The sequence below is a fragment of the Nerophis ophidion genome, linkage group LG10 (genome assembly GCF_033978795.1).
Source record: "Nerophis ophidion isolate RoL-2023_Sa linkage group LG10, RoL_Noph_v1.0, whole genome shotgun sequence".
Taxonomy (NCBI): Eukaryota; Metazoa; Chordata; class Actinopteri; order Syngnathiformes; family Syngnathidae; genus Nerophis; species Nerophis ophidion.
In genome coordinates this window covers 62357426-62379857 of record NC_084620.1, presented here as the reverse complement: position 1 = coordinate 62379857, position 22432 = coordinate 62357426, and the positions used below count along the sequence as shown (strand labels likewise).

General features: G+C 40.9%; 1 protein-coding gene across 1 annotated transcript in view; it reads left to right on the top strand.

Annotated features, from left to right (window-relative positions):
- phf21b (PHD finger protein 21B) overlaps window positions 1-22432 on the top strand; it is a 45683-nt gene that overhangs the window by 21824 nt on the left and 1427 nt on the right. Inside the window, exons 3-13 of the mRNA XM_061914387.1 lie at window positions 2827-3084; window positions 4100-4183; window positions 10774-11112; window positions 11190-11312; window positions 11378-11429; window positions 11506-11582; window positions 11659-11713; window positions 11880-11902; window positions 14513-14671; window positions 16275-16341; window positions 20837-20940. Coding sequence (XP_061770371.1) covers window positions 2827-3084; window positions 4100-4183; window positions 10774-11112; window positions 11190-11312; window positions 11378-11429; window positions 11506-11582; window positions 11659-11713; window positions 11880-11902; window positions 14513-14671; window positions 16275-16341; window positions 20837-20940 — 1341 coding nt within the window. The remainder of the gene's footprint in view (window positions 1-2826; window positions 3085-4099; window positions 4184-10773; window positions 11113-11189; window positions 11313-11377; window positions 11430-11505; window positions 11583-11658; window positions 11714-11879; window positions 11903-14512; window positions 14672-16274; window positions 16342-20836; window positions 20941-22432) is intronic.

The following is a 22432-nucleotide window of genomic DNA, read 5'->3' as shown; positions in this document are numbered from 1 at the left end:
ACAGTGGGAACTTTATTTGCATGAGTACGTGGGAAAGTCCCTGGAAAAGTTTCTGCGGTGGAAAAGGGCCTATTCACCACCTTCAATAGATGAGGGGGAAAATTATCAATTATTCAAGGCCAAAGACGCAGATTCCCAACAGCCTTCCCCAATTATTAAATGCGAGGCAATTGGAACGTGGACGATTGTAAATCAATGATCAAATGTCTAATTATCAATTGCTTATGTATGTCAAATAAATCAGCAAATACTGTTAAAATGCGGAAGTAGTGCAGCCACATGTTGGAGGCAAAAGAGGGGGGCAAGCTATGATAGCCGCGGTGCAAAGCCAGTAATATAACGATAAAAGAATGAATGCTTTGTACAGTTCAACAGACATGTGATTGAAACAACATTAAAGCAGAGAGTAACCACCAATGAAGATGAAATTAGCAAGTGGATTATTTGGTCAGGACAAGGAATAATATCTACACTGTGTGGAAACAACAATCAGCCATAGATATGAATGAGTAGATAGATGACACGTCCTTAAGGTGCAAGTTTATGGCAACGGGTGGTAAAGTGTCTGAACATTCAATGGTTTTAAAAGACATGAAAATAAAAAATGGTTCCTGCTTGCCAAGTAGGGATGTTGATTTTATTATTCAGCAGGCAGCTACAGTTCTCACGTATCTATGTATGCTTTGCGCACTCACATCCCACACACATTCAGAGCCAAAGGAGGAACCTTTAGTATATATTATTAACAATTTAATACAATACATTCATAATGTATATTATAACAATATATTAATCATATACAATATGATAATGAACAATATGATAAAGATAAAACTTCCATTTATAATTGACTTGTAGCCCCTGAATCGTAATCTAATCGTGAGTTGTCCGTAGATTCCCACCTCGAGTTGAGATCTTGGACACGTAGCGGGAAGGGGAGGGACTACCAAAGAAAAAATAGTAGAGATGTCCTGGCAAGGCAGAATTTTTTTTTAAAGATTGTACAATGGAGAAGAAGCGGACAGCAAAACTTGTAGATATTTTTCTAGCAATCTAAATGTTGGTAATAAAAGTGTCAATTGGTCGCACTTCACCATTAAAACGAAGAGAAAAAGGTGATTAAATAAGGTAAAAATTTAAAGGTGATGAGACTGACCACAAAAGGATCAGCTAAATGTCTATCATATATGACTGACATTTAATTTGCACTTGATTTACGCTGTGTGATCATTTCCCTTATGCTATTTTAGTTGTAAAAATAGTAAGAGTTTAGGTAAATATTCCTGACTCTTTGGTGAGCTACTCAAAATTTGGCAGTGATACCTGTCCGAGACCCTCGGTATTCAAATAATTTTTAATTTAATGTACTGACGCAAGCTTACAACCAGTCAGAGCCTGGTCTCTGCAGCCCCCTGCCATGCTTTTCCTCCTCTGTGCTGCAAAAATTTAATGTTTTCCATTTTAGTATTTTAGTCCTAAAATGACACTTCAGCAAGCTAAGCGCCGTCTCCTCCACCATGTTGACAAGTTTTGAACTTTGTACTGTACGCCCAGTTCGTTGCTTCAGGCTGTGGCCCCGCCTCCTCTTCAATAGTAGAAGAGGGTGGCGGGTGGTTGGGGACAGAGCCTTTTCCCCTCAACGCCACAAGACCCTTAGGAAGTTTGCAAATGTCTGTGAAGAGAGCGACCAAGAGACATTGCGTGCTGTGTACATGTTAACTTATGATGATGACATCTGAAGAAAAGTTCATGTCAAATTCTGACTTGATCCTCATCCTTGCGCTCGTGCGCTCACACGCTTGTGACAAATGATAAAGTAGACACTTTTGAAAGTCACTTAAACACTAAGAAATGATGAACACCTGCTTTGTATGTGTTGCTGTTCATTGTGAATGCATCTGTCGGCCTCCATTGTTTCTGGAGGTCCATCTGCTGGCTTTCAGTACCGCCCCCCCTGCCCCCCACCACCATTGTACCCTCTCCCCTCAGAGCCCCCTGCTTAGGTAACATTCCTCCCTCCGCCTGCTTCTCTCACTGAGGAGAAAGTTGCCAAATGCTCACATTGGCTGGGGAAAAGAAGATAACATGGTGACAGTAGAGAAACTTTGTATTTTTCTGAAGGATGCTCTGCCCTTGTGTGCGTGCGTACAGACGTATGTGTGCGTGTGTTTGAGATCTGGCAGAAAGTGAAGTAAACACAGCCTCATGTTCTACGGCCGCCATGTTTTTTTTTTCTGTCATGAGGAAATGAGGTGCAAGACGATCTTCCTGACCTCTGCACTTCAACTTCTCCTTCAGTCCTGTTTACTGCCATGAGGCCGCTCAGTGTGACGGGCATTTGTTTAAGACTCCACCTTCTTCTTTGTGATTGATGATGACGATTGCATGTTCATCACATGAGGAAGAGGTTGAGCTTGGTGAGGCAGACAAGAGGGCTGTTGTCACGTGACTCGTCCTTCGGTGGGGGACGTCTTTCAAATGAATGACCTTTACTGCATTCCTGCTGGGACCACCATCTACCCCCTTAAAAGCAAGCAATGAGTGCTTGTTTGCACTTAATAATAGTGTAGGCCAAGTGAGGTTAGCTTATTAGCGACAGGCTAACACTTTCTTACACATGCAAAGTCATTCTCTGGTTACCATGACAACACTATTGTTAAACAGCTGGGCTTTACATCTTAAACCTGACACCACCAACCTCGCAGCTCGCCATCACTTTTTTTCCCCCATGACTGTGACACTCCTGCTTTAAAAACTGTGTTTTTTTGTGTGTGCTTGTCTTGTGTGCTTGCGTGCGTGCGTGTGTGTGTTTGTGTGTGTGAGAAGCTGGCTGTCAGAACTTGTCCCGTAGGGACTACCAAGCCGCTGTCTCTCATCAAGCCCCCCAGTCAGGGTATCGCAATCTCTGTGGTTCCGGCCAAGACTCCCGTTTCTATGGTGACGGCACACATTAACGGACAGAAGGTGGCGAGCTCGGAGTCGCTGCAGACGTCGCCCATCAACCTCCAGACGGGCGGCAGGGTGGTGGCGGCCGGAGTCCACCCAGTGAGCAGCAGGAGGCCTGGAGAGATTCCTCCCTCTCAGGTAATGCTCGTGAAGGGGCTGCAACTGTTGCATCTTAGGAAATGTATGACTAAATGAATAATAATAAAACTAATGAATGTTTACGTATATTCTTTTGTTGATCAACCACCCAGCAAGCAAACCGTACTATTCACGGCGTGTGCGCCGCTTTAGCCTTAACAATAATAAAATAAACCCAGCCAATTAGGAGCCTTTATACCTGGAGAGAGGGTGTTGCTGGTCTGATCACATGAGCAGTCACCATGGCTACCAGTGTGTGAGTGTGTGTTGTCAATATGTCTCAGTCTTCCACGTTTGGAAGTTTTTTCCAAGTGTTTGGTTTGTGCCACAGCAGGCAATGTTGATTGAGTGATGAAGGATGGCTGAGGAGCAGTGTTGCCATGGAAACAGCTCATTCCTGCTGTTTGGGAGTTAGTTGATCCAAGTGGAGGAGCACAAACATCTGCTCTTCAAAACAGCAATGAACTTTGACCCCAGTGTATTGATAGCATACTAGGCACAGCGCCCTCTGCTAGTGACTGCAGGAACAACAGGTGTACTAGTAGGTCAAAAAGTATTATTCATTTAAAGCAGTTTTTGTGACCATGACAACTAATAGAGGCGGAGCTTTGTTGGTCTTGGGGCGGTATCAGAACGAACAGGAAATGAGTGTATACTCTGCTCCCGTCCCCACTCTGCAAGACGCTTGACTTCGGAGAAAAAAGAAGCAATTAGGAAAATAAAAGCTCCCGCACTGCAAGAATGTTCTCCTGTGCGGTTTCCATGGGAACTGGCCTGCACCGCCCCCCTCCCCCTCCCCCTTCTGGCAAGTGGCTCTGCAGTACAATACCACGGAACGAAGGGATTACCACTGAAGAAGAAGGGAGTAGGCCAGGCCTCTTTTTTTACATGATAAAATGAACAGGAAGTGAAGACAAAAACTTAAAATACCTTTTATAATAAAACCAGAAAAGTATCTTTGTCTCACCATGCACCTGGCCTCTGTCACAATGATGATGTCATGTTGTGTCTGCAGATGTTTACTGCTGTTCCCATCAAGGTGCCTCAAATCAGCTCTCTGCATCGACTGGCCGGGCACGCCGCCACCGTGCTACCTCAGGTACAGACACATACACGTGCACATAAGGCCATGTCCACATGAACACGGATACTTAATAAACGCATACTTATCTCTGCGTTTAGGCCTTTGGTCCACACGCAAACGTAAACAAAAATGCAGACTTTTGCAGACGATGGCCAAAGTGTAGAGTTCAAAAACTCGCTGCTTACCGTATGCGTGTACAAGGTACAAAAGTAGACTAGTGATGTCACTGTTCACTGTCATCAACAACACTGCTTTGCTGGATTTAAACACACTATAAGAGGACTTAATGTATGTTTAAACGTAAACATGTTGCTCTTTTCATTCAACTTTAAAGGGGAACATTATCACCAGACCTATGTAAGCTTCAATATATACCTTGAAGTTGCAGAAAAAAGACCACATGTTTTTTTAACCGATTTCCGAACTCTAAATGGGTGAATTTTGGCGATTCAAACGCCTTTCTGTTATTCGCTCTCGGAGCGATGATGTCCCAACGTGACGTCACCTAGGTAGTAAACCGCCATTTTCTCAAACACGTTATAAACATCGAGTCAAATCAGCTCTGTTATTTTCCGTTTTTTCGACCGTTTTCCGTACCTTGGAGACATCATGCCTCGTCGGTGTTGTCGGAGAATGTAACAACACGATCAGGGATGGATTCAAGTAGATTTATGTAGAATGTGCATCGATTAGCACGGCATGCTGATCGATGCTAACATGCTATTTAGGCTAGCTGTATGTACGTTGTGATGTCACCTAGGTAGTCAACCGCCATTTTTTCAAACACATTATAAACATCGAGTCAAATCAGCTCTGTTATTTCGTTTTTTCGACTGTTTTCCGTACCTTGGAAACATCATGCCTCGTCGGTGTGTTGTCGGAGGGTGTAACAACATGATCAGGGACGGATTCAAGTTGATTTACGTAGAATGTGCATCAATTAGCACGGCATGCTAATCGATGCTAACATGCTAGTTAGGCTAGCTGTATGTACATTTGTAGCTATATTTGCATCCAGCCTTTCCCCTCCACCCACATTTAATGCCAAACAAACACTTACCAATCGACGGATATAAGTTGCTCCAGTGTCACAATATGCGAAAGTCCCGATTGTTTGGTCTGCACATTTTACTGGCGATGCGAAGGCAGACATGGCATAGAGATGTATGGATATCCTGCCGATGCATTTCCAACGATAAAGTCAACAAAATCACAAAGGTGAGTTTTGTTGATGTTATTGACTTGTGTGCTAATCAGACATATTTGGTCGCGGCATGACTGCCAGCTAATCGATGCTAACATGCTATTTAGGCTAGCTATATGTACAGTTGTTGCTATATTTGCATCCAGCGTTTCCCTCCACCCACATTTAATGCCACACAAACACTTACCAATCGACGGATTTAAGTTGATACAGTGTCACAAGATGCGAAAGTCCCGAACGTTTGGTCTGCACATTTTACCGGCGATGCTAAGGCAGACATGACCGAATAGCGTCAATAGTTATTCACTCAATAGCTTCGGTTTCTTCTTCAATTTTGTTTTCGCTATCTGCCTCCATACTCCAACAATCCGTTTCAATACATGCGTAATTTGTTGAATTGCTTAAGCCGCTGAAATCCGAGTCTGAATCCGAGGTAATGTCGCTATATCTTGCTGTGCTATCCGCCTGGATAGCATGTATATCACTGGATGACGTCACAGGAAAATGGACGGTGGCTTCACAGATAGCGAAAATCAGGCACTTTAAAGCCTTTTTTCGGGATATTCCACGATAAGTAAAATTTTGAAAAAAACTTCGAAAAATAAAAAAATCCGCTGGGAACTGATTTTTATTGGTTTTAACCCTTCTGAAATTGTGATAATGTTCCCTTTTAATAAAAAAGACTCATCAAAATGGGCTCTGTGACACTCCCTCCAGCGCTAATGACAGTCAGCTGTTTTGGATATGATCGCTGTGGAACATCCAGGTGACGTAACAACTTTGGCACTTTTTGCTCTGTGTCATAAGAAAGGTGCAACATTATCTTATGTTTTTAGTCCTTATTTAATGAAAAATCATGAAGTCAACTTACGTGTGTTGCTTCTATTTTTGTAGATGGAACCGGGTGCGAACGCGCACACGTCTAAAAAGCGACCTAGCAACTAAAAAAAACATGATGTAGCGTCGTCCTTGTAGTGTGTACTGCTCTCAAAGATATACACTTCATTGCACATGTTATATACCACTATAACGATGATTAAATGTTTTATAATGACACAGGAATTTCGCAGCGCTACACGCACGTCCATATGCTTTATTTAGGCACTGAAAACGTTTCCTTGGCTCGTTAGTTGTGCTAATTTTAGAAATAATGAAAACTTCACTGCAAATGCAATTTATCACCATGTTGTTCAACATGTTCTAATTTTATAGAATAGAAAGTACTTTATTGATCCCTGGAGGAAATTCAGCACCACAGTTCGCTCACAATAAACAATAATAATAATAAATAATATTTGACATATATTTTATATATATATATATATATATATATATATATATATATATATATATATATATATGAATAATATAAATATATTCTATATTTAAGTGTAGTCAATTTTTTTAAATTTTATGAGTGTTGGGTTTCAGCAGTACATGCGTACATGCACGCCTTAAACGCTGAAAAAAAAACCCACAATGTTCCCAGGGCTCTGTGTAAGTGCAGGCTGGTTTTAAATATAATGTACAAGTAATTTTTCGTCTAGTACAGTGGTTCTCAAATGGGGGTGCACGTACCCCTGGAGGTACTTGAAGGCATGCCAAGGGGTACTTGAGATTTTACAAAAATATTTTAAGAATAGCAGCAATTCATAAATCCTTTATAAATATATTTATCGTATAATACTTCAACAAAATATGAATGGAAGTTCACAAACTGTGGAAAAAAAATACAACAATGCAATATTCAGTGTTGACACCTAGATTTTTTTGTGGACATGTTCCATAAATACTGATGTTAAAGATTTCTTTATCGGTGAAGAAATGTTTAGAATTAAGTTCATGAATCCAGATGGATCTCTATTACAATCCCCAAAGAGGGCACTTTAAGTTGATGATTACCTCTATGTGTACAAATCTTCATTTATAATTGAATCACTTGTTTATTTTTCAACAAGTTTTTAGTTAGTTTTATATCTTTTTTTCCAAATAGTTCAAAAAAGACCACTACAAATTAGCAATATTTTGCACTGTTATACAATTTAATAAATCAGAATCTGATGACATAGAGTGTTGTATTTTATTTCTTTATCTCTTTTTTTTTTATCAAAAGTGCTTTGCTCTGATTAGGGGGTACTTGAATTGAAAAAAATGCTCACGGAGGTACATCACCGAAAAAAGGTAGAGAACCACTGGTCTAGTATATCAAAATGAACATAAAGGCGGTGTGTAATGCCACCAAGTCAGCTGTTGCTGCTTTTTTCAGGCTTCTTATGGGACAAAATGTGTATGACAGCAGGTGTATGCGTTTGTGTGTGGACACAGACAGTTTTGAAACTACTCTTGTGTGGATGGAGATCGTTTTAACCCCAAATATGCATTTTTTAAACTCACCGTGTTCATGTGGACATGGCCTCAGACAACAGTGTAGTACTTGTATTTAATTAGTTGTATTGAATAGCATCACATGTTTACACAATTGAACACATCTAAAAAGGGGTAGAAAAAAGTAGACTTTATTTCATCCTTTTCTATATTTCAGCAATTATTGATAAGGTGTTCAATTATTAGCTTTTTCTAAGAATAGTGACAAATGGTTTCTGCAGTCATCAGGCTTAGAAAAATGTGTGAAATTACACATACATAAATGCAATGAATCTAAAAAAAAATATTACATAAATAGAAATAAAATAACATACTGTAGGTAGCAGGCCATGGCCTCTTCTCCTGTTTACCACCACCCCACTATTTGTGTAGATCATTGGGAAGCTTATTTTGCTGAGCTTGGAGTTATATACATTATTCCAGCGTACAATTACAACTGCAGGCTCCATGAACACAAATATAAGACTCGTCGCAAACATAATTGAAATTGGATTGATTGATTGATACTTTTATTAGTAGATTGCACAGTTCAATACATATTTCGTAGAATTGACCACTAAATGGTAACACCCAAATAAGTTTTTCAACTTGTTTAGGTCGGGGTCCACGTTAATCAATTCATGGAAGCTTGTAGTATTCCATCTTCCATGTTTTTCATCAAATGTGAATATATACCTCTGCCAGGAAGTTATGTAATCACTGGGGTTTGTTGTCTGTTTAGTTAGTTAGCAACATAACTCAAAATGTTATAGGGGGTTTTTGATGTAACTCTCAGGAAATGTCAGAAATGGGATGAGGAACAAGTGATTAACTTTTGGGGGGTGATTTGGATCATTGTTTGGTTTCAGGATTTTTTTTTTTTCTAAAGGATTGTTTTTATTGGAAGATAGGGCCTGGACCGGGTTTCCAGGTCCTGATTGTAAACTCGGTTAGCATAGATGCATTAGCCACTTCCCACCACCTAATGAACTGTAAATGTTTGACTGACACCTTACTCGACCTAATAGAAAACTGTTTACATGTCTGTTATGGTAAAATTGCCCATTAAAAAGTACCATCCCCACTTTTTTGTACGTAGCTAAGGCTCGTTACATCCAAGCTTAAACTGCACTTTTTTTGGAATGTTGCATATCGTTAACAATCCCAATGAAAAGACAAGAACACAAACTTTTTTATTTTTTTGCATTCTACCATGAGGTGGCTAACAACAGAGATGAGAAGACACAACTGCGCCCCTAAAACCACCCAAAAGCATCCAGAAACCTCCAAATATACTCCATTTACATCTTGTGACCGGAATATTTACCAAGTATTACTGATATTGTATTATAAGCGCTAACGTAGGTGAAATACTTATAGCCGCTTTATGATCACAAGAGAGCTAACTAGCTTATGTAGCTACAGTGTTGACATATTGAGCTGCTACATCGCTTCTGAATTGTTTAAAAGTTATTTCTAGGTTGTAAATCATGCCTTCCACTTGGACAGCAGGCTGTTGCCATAAACCCATAAGTTGGTCAATTTTTAAATTCAACTTACCCCTGGAGATGGCGAGAAAGACACGAAAAAACCGCTCGTTTGTGGCGACCTTATTTTTTTTTTTAGCCTGCGTGATAATTATGTTTAATTCTTCATCTCAATAGGAAGATATGAACATTCCATTAGTCGGCATCCCAGTGAGAGCAGACATTGTACAGTGAGTGATTGTTTTATTTTCATAATTTGTATTTCTTGTTCAGCACAACACTGCTGCATGATGCTTAGTGTGTCACTGAAGCTGGATCTGTTTAGCTCACAGCTTCTATAACTTGTAGCTCATTCTCCTTATATTCAAGCTTAAATAAATAAGGTTCTGGATCATTCAAAGTAGTTGCTGTTGACTCCCATGAAGTCCGCCATGATTAGCAGTTTTTATAGGGAAAAACGATTGTTGCGTCGTATGCTTAAAATTTTAAAAAATACATAAATATGACATGTTATTATGAATGTTCCTGTATTACATGCATACTTAACAGCATGTACCGTAGTTATTTGAATTGCCGCCGGGGCGCGAATTAATTTAAAACCTCTTCTCACTCCTGCGCTTACCAAAGGCAGGCGGTAAAAGTAACCATGTGCTAATTATTTTATTTAAAACCTCTTCTCACTCTGGCACTTACCAAAGGCATGCAATAAAAATTTGAGTGTGATGTAAGCTTGGACCTTAAATCCTACTGAATAGTTCTTAATCTTCTTCCCTTTATGCGATTTCAAATTACAGGTATTAGAATCAGCCTCTTCCATTTTGAAAATGATGACAGGGGAAGTGTCACTCGTGACGTCACACAGGCGGTAATACTAAGCACGCGTTAATTATTTTGCGAAGCCAGTTTGACCCGGCAGTAATTCAAGGTAGGTGCATACTATATGCCCTGTGGCAATTCAAGGAAATACGGTATATAAAACTTTGATAGAAGTTTTTGGATGATTTTAGAGCACTTTATATGCGGCTTAGGCCGACCCCTATCGGCTCTATTGTTAGATGACTTTTGCTAGAGTTTATTTATGAGTTAGAGTGCTATCGGCTCTATTGTTAGATGACTTTTGCTAGAGTTTATTTATGAGTTAGAATGCATCCTTCCATCCTCTACCGCTTGTCACTGGGCGCTGTAGCCTATCTCAGCTGCACTCGGGTTTAAGTCAGGGTACACCATGGACAAGTGCCACCTTTTGCAGGGCCAATAAAAACATCAATGGCACTGTAGTCTAACTCAGCTGCACTCGGGCGGAAGTCCAGGCACACCGTGGACAAGCCGCCACCTTATCGCAGGGCCAATAAAAAAATTTAAACATGTGTTCCTTTCTTATAAGGCTTGTGAATGATAGGCAAAATTTCCCCCAAGAAAGTGCAGTTCCCCTTTAATGATGACTGACACATTGAAGAGCCAATGAATGAAACATTTGTCTGTGCGGTTTCTTTACTCACTCAATTTCATAAAGTTACTTCATATACATATTGCTGTTCATCTGGATTCAGGTCAGGCCAAAGACCCAGATTCCCAACAGCCTTCCCCACAGTCCTTGCCAGGAGCCCCCCCAGTTTGTCAGCCAGCCAAGGTCCACCTCTGTGCCCAGTCCCAAGAACCTGGGCCCCACCTTGCCCACCCCGAACTGCACGCTCAGTCCTGACCACCACACAAATGGCCAGAACGACGCCGCGTCTCCGCCTATGGCTGCGCCCCTCAGCCTGCCGAGCAACGCCAACTCCAGCAGTCCCTCCCAGCACGCATCAGCGGGACCCGGTGTGGCCTACGCCATCATCGCAGCCTCTCCCACCACGGCCAACGGCGTGTCGGCGGTCAGCGAGGCTGTCAAAGTGTGCAACCTTTCGTTTTTTTTGATTGATTGTTCACAACATGATGTAAAAGAGTGTGTGTGGGTGCGTTCAATCAGGTGATCATCATCCAGCCTCAAGCCCCCAGCTGCAGTGAGGGCCCCCAGCCCTCCACATTCCCATCCCAAGAAGCCCCCTCTGCTCCCAGCTCCACGCCTCACAAGGATGAAGAGGATGCAGAGGTGAGGTGAACAGGAAGCGGGCAACAGGAAGTGTCCGTATGCCACTAACGTCATGTCTTTGACAGAAAATCTCCTTCATGGTCTCCCTGGGCCTAGTCACCAACGAGCACCTTGAAGGTGACGTGCAATGTCAGCGTTTCTTTGTCTGTGGGCTGCGAGCCATTTTTAACTGCCATCTTTTTGCTATAAGTAGAGATCCAGATGAAGAGGCAGGAGAGGAAGAGGCGGAGCACAGCCAACCCTGCCTACAGCGGCCTCTTTGAACCGGAGGTACTTGTCCCTCATGTCGTTTTATCGTCTTGAGCGTCTTGTCCACCCTGACTCACGTTTGTTTGTTTGCCCACAGCGCAAACGTCTGACGTCCCATTACCTGAGCAGCTCGCTCTTCCTGTCAGCACGAGGTAAAACCAACAGGCAGCAACAGTACAATATTCATTTAATGAACATATTAATCACGTTTTCTTACTAACGATTTTACGAACACCATCACGAGCTTGCTGCATGGCTTTTAACGTGTGCGCTTGTGTGTTGCTGCTAACGTGTGCTCTGCTTCCATCCACATGCTAGACTCTGAGGAATTCTGCTGGAAGGTAGGTCACATGGCGCTTGTAGTTGTGTGAATGCTGAAGACGCGTATGTTACTCCTTATTTTTCGTATTCTTATTCCACTTCCACACTTGAACACATTGAAAGAATTCCAACATTAAAATGTTGGGATCATTTATGGACTAGAGATCCAAGTTTTATGCTACTGATCATCCAGGAGGGAGTTTGGCCACTTACTTGCATTTACTGTAAATTTGTAATGTTTAGTGTTGTTGACACTTTAACAATATTATCATCACATTCAAACTAGTTCCTTATTCTCTTGTATTACATATGATTGTTACACAATAACTAAACCAAAGCAAAAACTACTATCTACTAGTATTTTATATATTTTGGGTTTTGTCCTCAAAATCCTCCTGTTTCCAGGGAATTATTTCCTGAGTTTGTAAACATTAACAAAATTTACCCAAAATATTTTGTGACAATAAAAATATTTATTTAGTTATTCAAGTATCGATCATATATTTATACTACCCTTGTTTAGCACTGATTTATGGATGGAATAAGAGAGCATCATTCCGTTATCTTCTCTCTCGACTTATTAAAATATTTGTTGATTTCCTGTTAATGGCTGCTTACTTTCTGTTGTGCCGCAGTTTCTCTTACACATCTTAAACTTAACTGTATTCCTTGTGTTTTAAAATTTCTTTGTGGCTAGTTTAATTATTAACATTTCTGATCTTGCTTCTTTATACTCAAGTGTGCAACATCTTTTTAGCCTCATCCTCCAGTGAGACTTAGGAGACTAAGAAATGCAGTTTACTGTATTTTCGACAATAGATGAGTATTAATATAGGGGAGCAGCTACAAATTGAGTATGGACATTTACAGTTAGCTGCTAGCTGCCTATGTCAGCCAAAATACCACAAAAAAAAGGATCTGCAAGAGGGAAGAGGTTTTTGTAATCTGCATTGACCGATCACATACTTTTTCACAAAAATCGGCGAATACTGAACGGTCGTCATTTGATCGGCGCATCCTTACTATGGAAGCAATCTAAAATACTCCCATAATTTCCATTGAAAACAACAGATAGATAGATATGTATATACAGGGTATCCGCGGATCCTTAAAAAGTCTTAAATTCATGTATCTAAAATTAAGGCCTTAAAAAGTATTACATTTATTAGAAATTCCTAAGATGGTCTTAAATTCAGTACTCAATGGTCTTAAATTGTCGGGCCAATTTTTTTTTAATTTTTTTATTTTTCGGGGCACGTTTGAGTAAAAGTTACGGCACGTCTTTGAGTAAAAGTGAGTGATTTCAGTGTCAGTGGCGCGCATAGTCGGGTCGCGCGCAGACTCCTTCCTTTCTTCCTCGCATCCCGCCTTTCAGTCTATTTGGGGAAATGCAAGTTTTGCGAGCGTTGGCTGGAGGACAGCCGGTTCAAAAGCTGGCTTAAGCCTGTTGCCAATCCTGAGGAGGCCAGGTGCATACTTTGTAAGAGGGATTTTAAACTTGGCACGATGGGAATTGGAGAGGTCGAATCGCACATGCAGTGCGGTAAGCATAAAATTGCGGCAGAGAGCCAAAAACAAAGAGCATCTCTCAGTTCTGCGTGGGTCCAGCGCCAACGCCCCCCCAGCTAGCAACAACTGCCGCTAGCAGCACTGACCTGACACTAATCTTCGGCGGGACAGCAATATTAAAATCCGAGGGGTTATGGATCTTGCAAACTGTGGTGAAACATCAATCCTACGCCTCAAATGACGGGATTGGCGATCTTTTTCGTGTGAGGTTTCCTGATTCTCAGGTTGCTAATACATTTTCCTGCGGAAAGGATAAAACAGCATATATCACGAGACACGGATTAGCACCTCACATCCAAAACCTGCTCTTCGACCAAGTCAACGGGTCTCGGTATGTGTTAATGAAATGTAATTTATTTTTACCCTCACCTCAGTTATGTTTTTACTGGCGTTGGTGTTGGTTTGTTTGTTTTGGATGTCAAAGTTTTTGGATCCCTCAATATTTTTGATTAGCTGTTTGGCAGAGTGGTGCTTATCAGTTTGTTTATTAATAAACATACAAAAAGTAAACTTGACTGATTGGCAGAGTGGTGCTTATCAGTTTGTTCATTAATAAACATACAAAAAGTAAACTTGACTGATTATCATTGAGGTTGTAGTACAGTGGGATCCCCAACCATCGCCTATATTAATTGATTTTTTTATTATTTTTTTCGGTCTTAAAATTCATTCAAGGTGGCATTAAAAAGGTCTTAAAAAGTCTTAAATTTGACTTGCTAAAACCTGCAGATACCCTGATATATTTTTTCTACCAATTCCAAGATGAAAACTCTCTCATTTAGGATATTGCGACAAACATTTCAGCATCAAAACCTTCCAGCTATTTATTTTTCACGTTCCAAAAGTTGCCGTGAATAGCGTATATTTTCCGTACAGCTTGAGCTCTTCAGCATACACATGCAGGTCCTACATGGATTGTCGCTCCGGTTTGGTGGAGATGGCTACCCAAATGCTCCCTGTTGTCAGCTGTGCTTGTGCCGTTGCCTGTTGCTTTGTTAGCTCTTACTTCCTGTACGCTGTTGCGTAAGCAGAGTAACGTGAGCGTGGCGTTCTTTCTGCAGGATGATGTGGAGCAAGACGACCACTGTGCCGTGTGCAAAGAGGACGGCGAGCTGCAGCCGTGTCACAACTGCCCCCGAGCCTTCCATCCCGACTGCCTCCAGCCGCCCCTCAAGACTCCCCCCAGGGGCCCCTGGTACTGCCCTAAGTGCCAGAAGAAGGTAGTAGAACTTTTAGCATGGTATTGTTGTCATTATGAACCCGAAAGAAGACTTCAAGAAGACTTAAAATGTGTTCTTTACAACTTTGTTTCTATGTGACATATTGGAAACATTATAAAATCAGAGCTTGCCCATCGCATAAACACTCTATGCAGGTGTTTAGAGCCACAACCACTAGCGGGGTAGGGTCATGGCCTCGGCTTTTGTAAATATTTGAAGATTTTATTCTTTTATATAAGTCTGTCAGTTATAAAAGACGATGTCATAATAGTAAGACATAAATAATAAGAAAAATATACGGAAAAAGTTATATTCTAGTTTCACTTTGCATCTCGTAGGTTCAAGGAACCTTGATTAAAGTTCGAAACAGAGGAGCCGCTAGTTTTTACAGACAGAGTAGGCTTAAACCCCAGTAGATGCACTCGTGATAACAATTATAATGGTGATCTATTCTTAGGATATTGTCCACTAATTATAATCCTACATGAATCAGTTAATCACTTCATTACACTACACTACTCTGATCATTTTTAAGTGAATATGGTAAATGGATTATACTTGTATAGCGCTTTTCTACCTTTTTTTTAAGGAACTCAAAGCGCTTTGACACTATTTCCACATTCACCCATTCACACACTGATTTACACATGATAATGACAGGTTGCATGATTATTAAAACTTCATTCTAGCTACTTCATATTAAATTGGTCGGCATTATTTTGTAAAAAAAAAAACAAATAAACAACTTCAAACAAAAAAACAACAAAAAAAATATTACCAAACATTTTAGGGGGGTGTAAGACTATCTTAGGTAACTTTTATTCCACTTAAAAAGGCCTAATAACGCCACTACTTTAAGTAGTTGATGAGAAATATTATTGGTTTAAGACATTTCTGATCATGAAGTGCGCCATCTACTGTGCTTCGAGGTTATTACATTGGGTTTTAACGCAGGTGCGTAGAGGTACAGTAAGAAGAAACGTGTTTACAATAACATCAACCTGATATGTTAATCCCATTGTTAAGAGAGTAAAAAAACATTAAAGTGTTTTTTATACACAATTTTGGAGATGTTAAAGGCTGCATGCAAAAAAAAGTATTTTAAAAATCTAGTTCAAACCACATTTAGTGAAGCCCTAGTTTTTTGTGCATGTAAAAATATTGAGTGTGTATGTGGGGTGGTGATGCTAGGTTTAGGGTGGGGGCCCTTTAAGGGTCTAATAATAATTGTCATCATAACAATAATAATAATAAGTACGTATTCTTAAAGACCAAGCTAGTGACACAAAACAAATCTTGTTTAGGGCCATAAATAGCTAAAGTCTGGCCCGACTTAAAGTGGTTGTCATGTGACAGATGACATACTGTATTTGTCACAATAGCAAAAAGGCTAATAATAGATCTGTTCAAATTACAATCAATAATTTATTTAATTTAAAGTATTTTCAAATCTACACTAAAGACTGACAAATATGCAAGACATGTATCATGAAAGTTGTAACATATTTTACATAATTGTTTTCATGTTTTTAAGTGTTTTATTCTCTATCATTTAATTTGAAAATATTTGTATGGCTTCATAATTTCAACGTTTTGTCCTTAGGTACTGAATAAGGAGAACATGTCGTGGCCTCACAACTTTGTGCAGTCTTATGTCACACATAAGACAGGTGAGTGAAAGAGTGGGTGAGTGAAGTGAATAATTTGAGTGGGGTGAGGGATTAAGGGGGAGCAGTCAAAGGTGAGTGAGTGAGTAATTTGCAAGGAGGTGAGTGAGTGAGTGAGTGAGGGAGGTGATTAATTCTCCCGTCCAAAGGCAAAACCTGGTAACTCACTTCTAGCTGATTTTGAGAAAACAAAGGAAAACCAATCTATCTTGATGCTGTCTTACAAAGATCTACAAAGTCATCAAACATATACTGTAGATGTTTTCTTGAGCTTTCATTTTCTTGCCGATTGAGCCATGGATTGAATCTGCTCTCATGAATCTTCTCCAGATATTTTATCACAATCTCGGGTGGGACCCATTCTGTGTTTGCACATTGGGCAAGAGCCGTGTACAGCGTCCAGTTTTTATTTTGACCTCCACAGTTATCTGCCCAAAAGAGTATGCAAGGGGAAGAATCAAGAACAATACATTTAATGAAGGTGCTTGCAACGTCCTTCCAAATATCCCCTCGTGCCATAATATCACATAATCAGGTTGACCGTCGGCCCCCATTCGTGCAAATGTCTCATTAAAGACAATAAGGCGACTGACAAAGAAGCTCCGATTGGTCCCTTGAGATACTAGGTTTTTCTGTTGTATCTACGCGGTTATGTGGTAGTTGCTAGGTCCTGCCATGCTTACTTACGGAACAAATTACAATATCGCATACACTAATGTAAAGCATATCACCTAGGAACTCCAAAATTATTATCAGCTCAGTTTTGACCAACATTTAGTTACTGGGTTTTGCCTTTGGATGGGAGAACTAGGGTTGTTAGGGATAAACCGATGTGACCGGATATCTGGTTAGACAAGTGAGTGATTCGGCTTTGTCGGTAGCAGCCATCTCATTTGATGTGAATCAGCTATGAATTTTAAGAATAATCGAGTATAGAAATATAAAATCGGGTGTCGCGCCAAAATAGAGATCAGTTGATGGTTTTTGTCTTTAAAACAACGCAACAGCCATGGCTGTCTGCGAAAAGATTCTCACGCTTGCTACGTTATCTTACATGAGTGAACACCAGAATGGATGTAACATGAAACCGCTGCACGTGAAAGTAGCAATCAGTTGACAGTTTATCTTTAAATCAGCGTGAGAGCCAGGGCTGCCCGCAAAAGAAAGACCCCAGATTTCCACGAGGTACAGAACTGCTGCGGACAGCAAAACAGCGGACGTTCTCCATGCTTTGCCATCCGTCAATGACTTGACTTGTGGAAAAGACGACAGTTTTGCCTTGCAGAAGGACTACTGTATTTTTCGGATTATAAGTCGCTCCGGAGTATACGTCGCACCGGCCGAAAATGCATAATAAAGAAGGAAAAAAAGATATGTAGGTCGCACTGGAGTATAAGTCGCGTTTTTGGGGGAAATTTATTTGATAAAATCCAACACCAAGAATAGACATTTGAAAGGCAATTTAAAATAAATAAAGAATAGTGAACAACAGGCTGAATAAGTGTACGTTATATGAGGCATAAATAACCAACTGAGAACGTGTCTGGTATGTTAACGTAACATATTATGGTAAGAGTCATTCAAATAACTATAACATATAGAACATGCTATACGTTTACCAAACAATCTGTCACTCCTAATCGATAAATCAAATGAAATCCTCTTCCTCTATGTCGCTTCTAAACAACTCTGCCAACTCTAAAGGTATGCCCCGCTTCCTCTTGTCGTATTCTGCTGCATATTTTACTACATCCAGCTTGTAATCTGCAGTACATGATCTCCTTTTCGGTGCCATTTTTGTTCAGCCCTTCTCAGTTTTTATAAGTTACCACCAACGATGAAATGATCCATTATAACAGCTACGGCAGTAGCATATAGCAGTTAGCATTCCATGACCCACAATGCACTTCTGCCATGACCCTCCCACGCCGAATTCTTATTGGTTGACGTATGTGTGACGATTGCTGACATTTTCTTCGTCTCTTCCGCGAATTATATAAATAATATTATTTGATATTATGTAATCTGCATTACATGATTTCCTTGTCTGTGCCATTTTTGTTCAGCCCTTCTCAGTTTTTATAAGTTACCGCCAACCAACGTTTCCTCTAAGGTACGCACCTGTGCAATTGCACACAGCTCACGCGTCCTCTACGCACGGCAAATGTAGCCCGCGCACAAAATCGAATAAAAAGATAAGCACATAACAGTGTGCACGTCTGCCGTCGCTCACATGTGCGCCACTGAATGCTCAACGAGTTTTGGCGTTTGCTCACACATATTGGAGGGAAAATTGCCGCCAACGATGAAATGATCCATTCTAATAGCTACGGCAGTACCACCTAGCATATAGCAGTTAGCATTCCATGACCCACAATGCACTTCTGCCATGACCCTACCCGCCGAATTCTTATTGCTGACGTGTGTGTGAGGATTGCTGACGTGTGTGTGAGGATTGTTGACATTTTCTTCGTCTCTTCCGCGAATGAGATAAATAATATTTGATATTTTACGGCAATGTGTTAATAATTTCACACATAAATTGCTCCGGAGTATATGTCGCACCCCCGACCAAACTGAAAAAACTGCGACCTATAGTCCGAAAAATACGGTATTTTATTTTTGTATTTGTAGCCAACTACACAGCAGTAACAACATCCCTGGCAAGCTTTGAACACACTCTTCTGCTAATTGCACCCCCTGTTACCCCCACCCACGTGAGGTCCCCAAATAGCTGGCAAGGATATGCCTGACAATGTGTTCTTTGATTTAGGACCTCCACAATCAACATGTCCTCATCCATGGTATCAACAGGGCTAAATTACATTTGAAAACTTTTGACAAGTTGACCTAATTTGTAAGATATGCCGAGCAGCTCTGAAGTACACTGGATATTGTATTTGTATTCTTGGGACTGAAGGCCAAGACTTCTGTTCTGATATTTAATACATTAAATGTAATATTTTTTTGTACCAACCCATCACACAGAAATATGTTCATTCAGCCAAGTCTGTTTTTGGTCCTAGTCCAGGGGTCGGCAACCCGCGGCTCCGGAGCCGCATACGGCTCTTGGATCACTCTGATGTGGCTCAGCTGCATACTTGCCAACCCCCCCATTTTTCCGGGAGGTTTTCCGGATTTCAGTGCCTCTCCCAGAAATCTCCCCAGGATAACATTCTCAGATTTTCACCCGGACTACAATATTGAGAGCGTGCCGTGATGGCAATGCCTTAAACGTCCTATCAACCATGTCGTAGCGTCCGCTTTAATACTATGTTATCTGAGTGCCTGCCGGCCACATCTAGTGTGCGGCTGCATACTTGTTCTATAGCTACACAGGTTACACTGAGGGTTGTGATATAAACAACTTTAACACTCTTACTAATATGCGCCACACTGTGAAGCCACACCAAACAAGAATGGCAAACATATTTTGGGAGAACATCCGCTGTAACTCCCTCCAAACAGCACTGACACAATGGCTTTCTTTGACTGATTTATTGAAGGCTTCCTTTCCCTTCAATTCACCGTGAAAACTGTTAATAAAATAAAACGCGTTACAAACGTAAAAATAACATGCACAGCATGTGGCTCAAACATTTTACCGAAGTAAAATACAAACAGAAATGACAAATACCTTGTTGGCCTGCATGCTTCTTTTAGGAGGAAATTGTGATCTTCTGGCTCTTATAGCCCAAACGCTGAAAGTCCTTGTGACACTTTTTAGTCCTTGTTACCATCATTCGCTCTCTTTATCCCTTCTCATTGCATCAAACAGATGTTCACTCATACCCGGAAGTAGCTTCCTTATATCCGTTCACAGACCAATCGAGACACTTCAAAACAAACGCATGCCCACAAACCCAACAAAAAGGCATGAAATTACATTTTTAACCATAGTAACTTTTATACATTTTGATTTAAATTCCCTTTTATGAACTTAACTTCTTCTGTTTTTAGAGAAATAAAACAAATTATAATTATTAGTCGCAACAGTTACATCCGCACTGCAACACAACATAAACACAACAGAACAAATACCCAAAAACCCATGCATCCCTAAGTCTTTCAGGCTACATTATACACTCCCACTACCACCCCCCTTCCGTGCGTCGGTTGAGGTGGGCAGGGTTTGTGTATAATCACCCCTTGGGAGGTGAGGGGAGCAGTGGGCAGGAGCGGTGCCGCGCCCAGGAATCATCTCTGGTGATTTAGCGCTTAATGCTGAGTGCCAAGCAGGGAGGTAATGGGTCCCATTTTTATAGTCTTTGGTATGACTCGGCCAGGATTTGAACTCACGACCTACCGATCTCAAGGCGGACACTCAAACCATTAGGCCACTGAGTAGGTGTAAGAGTAATGTGGTGTTGTAGGTGTTGAGTAATGTGAGAAAGTCATGTAAATGAGTGGGGTGGACCAGGGGAGTGAGTGGGTGTAAGTGAGTGAGCGAGTGAGCTGAATACATGCCACTAACGTGCGTGTGCATATGTGTGCACAGTGCGGCAAGAGGAGAAGCGACGTCTGCTGAGACGAAACAACGAACTGAAGAAGGAGTGCGCTCATCTGGAGGAAGAGGACAAGAAGCTCAACAAGACGCTCAAAGTAAGACGTTTGCCGCTAGCGTGTGCGTACAAGTGTGACAGTGTGCTGTGGCGTCACACGTGACAAATTATCATTAGTCCCAGCCTCCATTAAGCTGATCAACAATGTGCAACAGAATGTTAATATATAGGTTAGCACTTTTTAAGAACTAAACACTTTAGCACATAGTACTTTAGAACTAAGCACTTTAGCACACAGTACTTTATCCATGAGCTCTAGTGCAATGCACACTGGTACTTTATCTTTATCTCCATACTGTGGATTTTATGCCTACATCAGAGTGCCACCTATGTCTATCAAGCTCCATGTTCTGATGTTTAAATGTTAGTTGTCTGGTTGTGGTTGTCTGTGCTTGTTTTTGTTTTGTTGTTTTTGTGTATGTTAAAGGGGAACATTATCACAAGTTCAAAAGGGTTAAAAACAATAAAAATCAGTTCCCAGTGGCTTGTTTTATTTTTTGACGTTTTTTTCAAAATATTACACCTCCCGGAATATCCCTAAAAAAAAGCTTTAAAGTTCTTGATTTTCGCTATCTGCGATGCGGACTGTCCATTTCCCTGTGACGTCATACAGTGCTGCCAATACAAACAACATGGCGGTTACCACAGCAAGATATAGCGACATTAGCTCGGATTCAGACTCAGATTTCAACGTCTTAAGCGATTCAACAAATTACGCATGTATTGAAACAGATGATCGGAGTATGGAGGCGGATAGCGAAAACGAAATTGAAGAAGAAATTGACGCTATTCGGCCATAGCATGGGTGTACCTAATGCAGTGGCCCATAGCATGGCTGCCTTATTAGCATCGCCAGTAAAATGTGCGGACCAAACGATCAGGACTTTCGCATCTTGTGACACTGGAGCAACTTAAATCCGTCGATTGGTAAGTGTTTGTTTTCCATTAAATGTGGGTATCTAGTTTCAAATGTACATACAGCTAGCGTAAATAGCATGTTAGCATCGATTAGCGTAGCATGTTAGCATCGATTAGCTGGCAGTCATGCCGTGACCAAATATGTCTGATTAGCACATAAGTCAACAACATCAACAAAACTCACCTTTGTGATTTCGATGACTTAATAGTTGCAAATGCATCTGCAGGTTATCCATACATCTCTGTGCCATGTCTGCCTTAGCATCGCCGGTCAAATGTGAAGACACTCTGGCACATTCAATAGGGGTCTGTCGGCAGATTTCTTGCCAGTGGTGCAACTTGAATCCCTCCCTGTTAGTGTTGTTACACCCTCCGACAACACATCGACGAGGCATGATGTCTCCAAGGCTCCAAAAAATAGTCGAAAAAACGGAAAATAACAGAGCTGAGACCCGGTGTTTGTAATGTTTTGAAAATTAAAATGGCGGGTGTATTACCTCGGTGACGTCACGTTCTGACGTCATCGCTAAAAGACAGATAAACATAAAGGCGCTTAATTTGCCAAAATTCACCCATTTAGAGTTCGGAAATCGGTTAAAAAAATACATGGTCTT